Here is an 8421-nt window from a genome sequence, read left to right as displayed (position 1 = left end):
TATATATATATATATATTATATGGATATATATATATATATATATATATACATATATATATATATATATACATATATATATATATATACTATATATACATATATATATATATATATATACATATATATATATATATACATATATATATATATATACATATATATATATATATACATATATATATATATATACATATATATATATATATATATATACATATACATATATATATACATATACATATATATATATATATATATACATATACATATATATATATACATATACATATATATATATATACATATACATATATATATATATACATATACATATATATATATATATACATATACATATATATATATATACATATACATATATATATATATACATATACATATATATATATATACATATACATATATATATATATACATATACATATATATATATATACATATACATATATATATATATACATATACATATATATATATATACATATACATATATATATATATACATATACATATATATATATACATATACATATATATATATATACATATACATACATATATATATATATATATATATATATATATATATATATATATAGTTTTAGGGAAAATAACCAATTTTCAAGAACTCATCGATGAAAATCCACTATCACATATAGAAAAATTAATAATTAAAAGCACAATAAATGAGTATAATATAAAGTAAAGTAAATATCATAAGATAAATATAATAAAAAGATTACACGTGTTTCATAACCAATTTTCAAATAGAAAAGAAATTTAAATCGATTAAAATCAATTGAAATTATCGAAAATAAGTTCTATTCAAAAATATAGCTACTCGTCAGATCGTAAGTAGAACAATAATTAGATATATATCTCAACCAACAATAAGTACCAAATGAATTAATATGAAATACTTATTATATAAAGATAGAAAAATTATTTAAAAAATATCATAATATCAAAATAATAACCATTCAATAATCATCCCTTCATCCATAATAATAACATGTGTATTATATACAAAAAACATCTTACCTAAATTATCATTGTTTTAAATTATCATTGTTTTAAATACAAGTTGAACGAAGTTTAAGTTTAAAATAATAATGAAGATAAAATTAGTACATATTTAACCGGTGTAATAGTTAAAGCTATACTATTTAAAGCTAAAGACGTTTATTTAATTATGATTAAAGATCAATTGAATAATAGAAAAATACAAGATTATTAATTTCTACAAACGTAATAATAAAAAATATGAATGAAAAAATTATGAATGAAAAAATTAGGAAAGAAAAAATTATTAAGAATAAAAGGTTAAACTTTATATATATATACAAAGTTTTGATTTTAAAAAAACTTTAACGATATTATAAACTATAAAGATTAGTAATTAATCAAATAATATTAATCAAAAATAATCGAAAATATATCAACGCTATTCCAATCGAAGTTCTAATATTATTTTGAAATGAAACTATAACTTCTAAATAATATAGTGTTAAATAAGTTATCTATTAAAATAATCTATAAAGAATCAAATGAATAGTATAAAAACAAGGATACATATTATTTTCAAATAGTAGAAAATCTTTAGCAAAGTGAAAACAGTACTTATCCAAATTTTTCCGTAATTCAAACTCTTTAGCTTTAAATAGTATAGCTTTAACTATTACACCGGTTAAATATGTACTAATTTTATCTTTATTATTATTTTAAACTTAAACTTCGTTCAACTTGTATTTAAAACAATGATAATTTAAAACAATGATAATTTAGGTAAGATGTTTTTTGTATATAATATACATGTTATTATTATGGATGACGGGATGATTATTGAATGGTTATTATTTTGATATTATGATATTTTTTAAATAATTTTTCTATCTTTATATAATAAGTATTTCATATTAATTCATTTGGTACTTATTGTTGGTTGAGATATATATCTAATTATTGTTCTACTTGCGATCTGACGAGTAGCTATATTTTTGAATAGAACTTATTTTCGATAATTTCAATTGATTTTAATCGATTTAAATTTCTTTTCTATTTGAAAATTGGTTATGAAACACGTGTAATCTTTTTATTATATTTATCTTATGATATTTACTTTACTTTATATTATACTCATTTATTGTGCTTTTAATTATTAATTTTTCTATATGTGATAGTGGATTTTCATCGATGAGTTCTTGAAAATTGGTTATTTTCCCTAAAACTATATATATTTTTATATATACTTTATCTATAAGGCTCAATTTAATTTTAATTTTTTATAAATTGATTTTAATTGAGTTTTTTACCTGTAATTTTGGATTTTGTCCCTAATAATATTATATATATATATATATATATACATATATATATATATATATATATATATATATATACACACACACACGCACACACACACACGTAGCAAGCTAAGTATCAAGATAGTTATCATCATCATAGCTATAAAGTACTTTATAAGTAGTTATTTCCAACTTTGTTTTGTTAAAAGGCAGCTGACGCTCATCTGAAGTGTACTGTCATCAACATTATCACATACCCCACCCTCCCTTACACACACATACTGCCAGGAGCTTAAAGTATAATTTGCAAAGTATACCTAAATGGAATCTCACATTTCTCCGTGTTACATGATATAAATACTTCATGGAAAGACTAATCTAAAGTATAAAGGAAATATACTCAGTGACACACACAGAGTCAGAAAATATGTACAAGTGACAAGCAGTACTCTTTTTTTTAATGATGCAAAAATTTTTCAGTCTAATTTTTTTTTTTGAAGTAAATTTAGAATTTTACTGCATTTATCTATATTCTGAAAAGCATGAGGAAATCCATTTTTTTTTTTTTTTTTAATGCCTTTTTTAACCATTTTTACTTTGAAAAATATTGATCTCCAGCTTTAGTATAAGGTCGCAACTTTGTTGGGATACATATAATCAATTTAATCAACCCCTACTTTATGACTTGTAATTACCTCTATTGATGTAAGAAAAAAAACAAAAAACAACAACCAAAGTTGAGCCTGGCGGGATTTCTAACTTGCAATAATAGCGGGATGGAATGAAAATACTGCAAAACATTTTGTTTGTTGTCTAGATTTTGCCAGTTACTCACTGCCTTGTAACAAATGTGTCTGCCACAAGACATCTTAATTCGTAAGACAAGCTGATAAAACAAATTATGTTAATTGTTCAAACTGACCACACCCAATTTTGTTGATACAGTACTTCAGACTGTCTTTTAAAAAAAACACAGAGGAAATTACATATACTGAAAGAAGCCTATCATACATGTGTGTGTGCGTGTGCGTGTGCACGCATATTTATGTATGTTTGTGTCTTATAGTCTTGACATTGCATGAATGTTGTAAATGACTGTCATTCATTTCCAATATTTTATGAAAGCAAGTTTGGCCATGGGGAAATATTACCTAGCTTGGAAACAAGTAAGGGTTGGCAACAAGAAGGGTATCTGGTTATAAAGAATCTGCCTCAATAAACTCTGTCTGATCCATGCAAACATGGAAAAGTGGACATTAAAACGATGATGATGATTGAATCAACCTTAATTCATGCCTTGCATTTCATTTCATTTTAATGAACTCATTATCTGGCGTGGATAATTAGGCAAAGCTGATTGTGGCAAGATATGAACTTTGAATATAGAAGAGACTACAATTTATGCTACAACATTACATTTCCTTTTTATAAATAACTAGAAAAAACACAACCTTCCAGATGGTTTTCACCTAGTTTATATAATAACCTAGTTTATATAATTAACTTGGCTTTTGTAAATATAGGCGTTATCCAAATTCATGATGGCAGGGCATGATTTCAGGGGAATTTGGTTGCTCTTTATAGCAGGTCAAGCAACCACACAATCTGTTCCATATTGGCTTGAAGAAAACTTGGTTGATGTAGTTCTGTCCTAGATCAACCTTGACCAAACAGACCTATTACGAAAGATGTTTCAGTCATGAACATCCTGTCTTTCTGCCTATCAGCATATAACTACGCTGTCCAATATATCCTTCATTTAAGATAGTAGTGTCATTCGAGAGAGAATGAGCCACTATATTCTACAGGTTAAATGAACAAACAGAAGCTCTTTTGTTGATTATGGACACCAACTGACATGTACTGGTAACAATTTACATAGGAAACACAAAGCTAAGCAATAATACAGCAAGTAAGACAATCTTAGCTGCCCAAAAACTTGTATTTTCTGCTTTATTATAGAGAGATGGTTGGTATAAGAGGTGTTGAGTCTCAATTGCATGGAGAGATATATATTTACACAGATAGATGGACATATTTACATTAGATAAAAATAAGAATGCACCATCTTAAACTTTATCAAAAACCAACAGTAAGTGTGAATTTATAATTCTCAATTGTTTAAAAACGAAAGTTTTCAAAAAGGTGGGAAATGAACGAGGAATTGAAATCCTAAAATACCTTATGAGATTGAAAAACCAAAGACAATTAGGAAGAAAGATAAAGCCTAAACCAACAAGTTGAGTATCATATCATCTTCAATCTGCCTGTCTGTCCTGGGTATGACACATGCAAGCATTCATGACATTATTTTTTAGGTCTTACTGTTGCTCAAGCTTTGAATTTGAATAGTAATATCAGGCACACATACATATATTTACATACATACAATAGGCCATGGACATATACATACACAGTACTATGAACTGTAATGGAACTGATGTTTCGCTTGCTTCTAAACAATTTAGATAATGTTGATTTATTAGAGTGGCATAAAGCCACATATGTGTAAGGGAGTGGGGTGAATGAATCAGCTACCAGTATTATACGAATACTGATTTTAATTGACCTTTCCCTACACTGGTGGGTGGGTGAGTGGATGAAAGGCAAACTGAAGCCTGGTGGTACCTGAACAGAATGTAGAGAAATTCTTTAACTAAATACAGCAAAGTATTAAGTTTGATTGATGCTCTACTACTTCTTCCATCCAACCCACACAAATAGAAGTAATCATAATGATGAAGATGATGATGATGATGATGATGCTTCTGAAACTTTGTTTTTTTTTTGTTTTTTTTTTTAAATGTACATGATGAGAAAACACTAGAAAATTTCAATCTCTCGTCAATTTTGCAACTTCTACCTCTGCGTAAGGGGTTTCAGTTCTGGGTATAAACTTCGAACGACGTGTCCGCGAATCTTCCACAGCGAGTTGAAGCTCAGCATAATGCAGTTGGTCATGTAGGCCCTCATGCTGCTGGTGATTGGGTTTGGACGGAGGTGGTGGTGGTGGTGGTGGGGGGTAGGGATCATCCAACTCGTCCATCTGATCGGTGGCGTCGCCGTGAGACGGGAGAAACTCGGAGCCCTTTTTGGGATGGCGTCGTCTGCTACCTTTTGCTTTGTTATTTTCATACACAAGGTTGTCTGTCAGCGTCTCTGATGGTTCACTCTGCTGGAAATAGGCCAAAAAGGAGTCATACTGGATCACACCCAAAACTAACTAAACAGTTATACAATACAGGTATAAATTTTTTTTAAAAATCAATGATGGTAATGAAGATGATGATAATAAAAACAATGAAAATAATAATGGTTTCAAATTTTAGCACAAGGCCAGTAGTTTTTGATGAGAGAGGGAACCCATTTACATCAATCCCAGAACTTGACTGGTAGTTATTTTATTGACCCAGAAGGGTGGAAGGCGAAGTCGACCATGGCAGAATTTGAACTCAGAATGTAAGGACATGAAGCATTTTGTCCAGCATGCTAATATTTCAGCCAGCTTGCCACCTTTAATAATAATAATAATAATAATCCCTTCTACTATAAGCACAGGGCCTGAAATTTTGGGGGAGGGGACTAATCGATTACATCAACTCTAGTGTTTCACTGGTACTTTATTGACCCTGAAAAGGTGAAAGGAAAAGTTGACTTTGGCAGAATTTGAACTCAGAATATAAAGATGGATGAAATATCACTGAGCATTTTGTCTGGCGTGCTAACAATTCTGCCAGCTCTCTACCTTAATAATAATGCTGGCCTCTGATTTAGGCACAAGGCTAACAATTTTGAGAGGAAAGAGTTAGTCAATAGCATCAGTCTTGAAACTTGACCTGGTACTTAATTTTTCCAACCCCCAGAGTGATGAAAGACAAGGCTGATCTCAGTAAGATTTGAATAACTAATAAACCCTGTGTAATACGATTTTTGTCCTTGGGTAGCAACTGTTATTTCCTATCTGCTTACTCCCAGAAAGTATGAAAAATGGGCCAGTATTTCCTTCAGACTTTGCTTTTGTTACATTTATTCAGACCCCCCCAAAGAATCCCTCTTAACACATCACTAATGATGCTTTCCTACTACTCCTGTTCATGGTCAGAAATGCACTATTGTCAGCTACTAAGGGACATATTCAAGTGGTTAAGGTTAAGCAAATCTGTGGTATTGAGCAGAATATTTGCTATATTGATATTTCTACTTCAGCAACTGAGCATTGGATCTGTCTGAAATGTTATGGAAAACAGGTCAATTTCAGAACATTTTGTGTACAGGTCACAAAAGCAAAATTTGCAGGAAAAATAGTCGTTTCCTCTTTGATTTCTAAATAGAAGCAAAAAAGAAATAACCAAAGACTGAAAACAAAAAAAAAAAAGAGAAAAAATTGCTACATAGTGTAATTCCCATGCAGAGTTTGTTAACCTTGAACATTTCTATGCTGTATTTTAAGATGTACCCAATTCTTAAGAATAAAGATGATGATGATGATGATGATGACAATGATGATTTTAAGTAAGAATGGTCTACTACAATCAAACCTGGTACTTATTTTATTGATATCCAGTACTTTACTGGTACATTACTTTGTTGGCTTATGAAAGCCAAAGTTGACCTCATTGAGATTTGAAATCAGAAAGGAAAGCACCCACAAAGCATTTTGTCAAGTCCTAATTCATCAACAATAAAGTCCTAGATTTAAGCACAAGTCCAGTAATCCTACAAAAGACCAGCATCCCGTCCAGGGAGGAATATATTTGCTAGAAGAATCAGGTAACCCACCCGATGTTCCTTACAACATAATGTGGACTAACCCAGCAATTCTGAGAGGGAGTGGGTAAAGTCAGTAGCATCAACCGCATTTCTTAACTGGTATCTATTTTATTGATTCTGAAAGGACGACCGTGGCAGAATTTTAATATGGACCATAAAGAGCCTGAACAAATGCTGCAAAGCATTTTTACCAATACTCTAATGATTCTGCCAACTGACCACCTTTGATTTCTGACTTAGATACAAAGCCAGATATTTTTAAGGGAGGATGTTAGTTGATAATATTGACCCCCTAGCAAAAAAATAACTGGACACTTTATTTTTATTGACCCCCAACAAAGTGAACAGTAAAGTTGACCTTGGTGAGATTTGAACTCAGAATGTAAAGAACTGGAACGAATGCTGCAAAGCATTTTTCTGATATTCAAATGATTCAACAATAATAATTATAATGGCTTCAAATTTTGGTCATAAAGCCAGTTATTTTAAAGGGTGGTTGGCAAGTTGAATACATTGACCCCAGTGCTAAACTGGTACTTATTTTATCAATTCCGGAGAGTATGCAAAGTAAAGTTGACACCAATGGAATCTGAACTTGGAACATTTGCCACTAAGCATTTAGTCCAATGCACTAATGATCCTGCCAGCTCGCCACCTTTACTACAACTACTATTACCTACCACCACTAAGAAGAAGAAGTGTGATGAAACTTCCCGGAATTTAGTTGCATTCATACTTTAAATCCCACCAGTTACAAACTTTGCCTTTCATTCTTTCGAAGAGCCTACAAAAATAACAAGAATCGATTTACTTGGATATCTACCTACTTTTCCCAATCTGTAAAAAGTGACCTGATTTTTACTATTAATATTTACTATGAAATTTACTGCTGATATTTTTCAAAATGGCTTGAATGTTACAACCTCATTTCCTTCCAAGCTTCTCTTAGAATATAGTTCTTCTCTATCACAAAGGCAAATTAACTATAATTTTTTTATAAGACAGTTTTTCCTTAAGTAGAAAGGATGGTAGTCAAATCTGTCTATTTAACTATCCATATATATTGGTATATATTTATGTATGCATGCATGCATGCATGCAAGTAATGGTAGTGTCTTGTAGTCTGAGAAAGAAGGTTCTGCAATTTTTTTGCTGAACAACCTGCACGAAAGATTTGTTTATAGCGATCAGATGTATGTGCTGTAAATTAGTTCACTTCCGCCATTAACTTGACATTTTCTGAACAGGTGCTCAGTCACATGTCAGGTGCATGGTTACGTGCCAGGTGTCAAAGTGATAGCAGAGCAATGTAAGATGAAATGCTTT

General features: G+C 30.1%; 1 protein-coding gene across 6 annotated transcripts in view; it reads right to left on the bottom strand.

Moving 5' to 3' along the window:
* Positions 1-8421, bottom strand: part of LOC106883640 (uncharacterized) — a 96084-nt gene that overhangs the window by 27834 nt on the left and 59829 nt on the right. For 3 of the 6 annotated variants that reach the window (XM_089338126.1, XM_089338130.1, XM_089338129.1), the window contains one exon: positions 5189-5500. In XM_089338126.1, the coding sequence (XP_089194252.1) occupies positions 5189-5500 (312 nt within the window). Of the gene's footprint in view, positions 1-2810; positions 5501-8421 lie in introns of those variants that run through there. The other 3 variants (XM_089338127.1, XM_089338131.1, XM_089338132.1) reach the window with 2 other exon arrangements.

Source organism: Octopus bimaculoides, chromosome 20 (genome assembly GCF_046866305.1).
Source record: "Octopus bimaculoides isolate indiv1 chromosome 20, ASM4686630v1, whole genome shotgun sequence".
Classification (NCBI taxonomy): Eukaryota; Metazoa; Mollusca; class Cephalopoda; order Octopoda; family Octopodidae; genus Octopus; species Octopus bimaculoides.
Note: the sequence above shows the minus strand (reverse complement) of the source record. Positions and strands in the feature narration are given on the sequence as shown.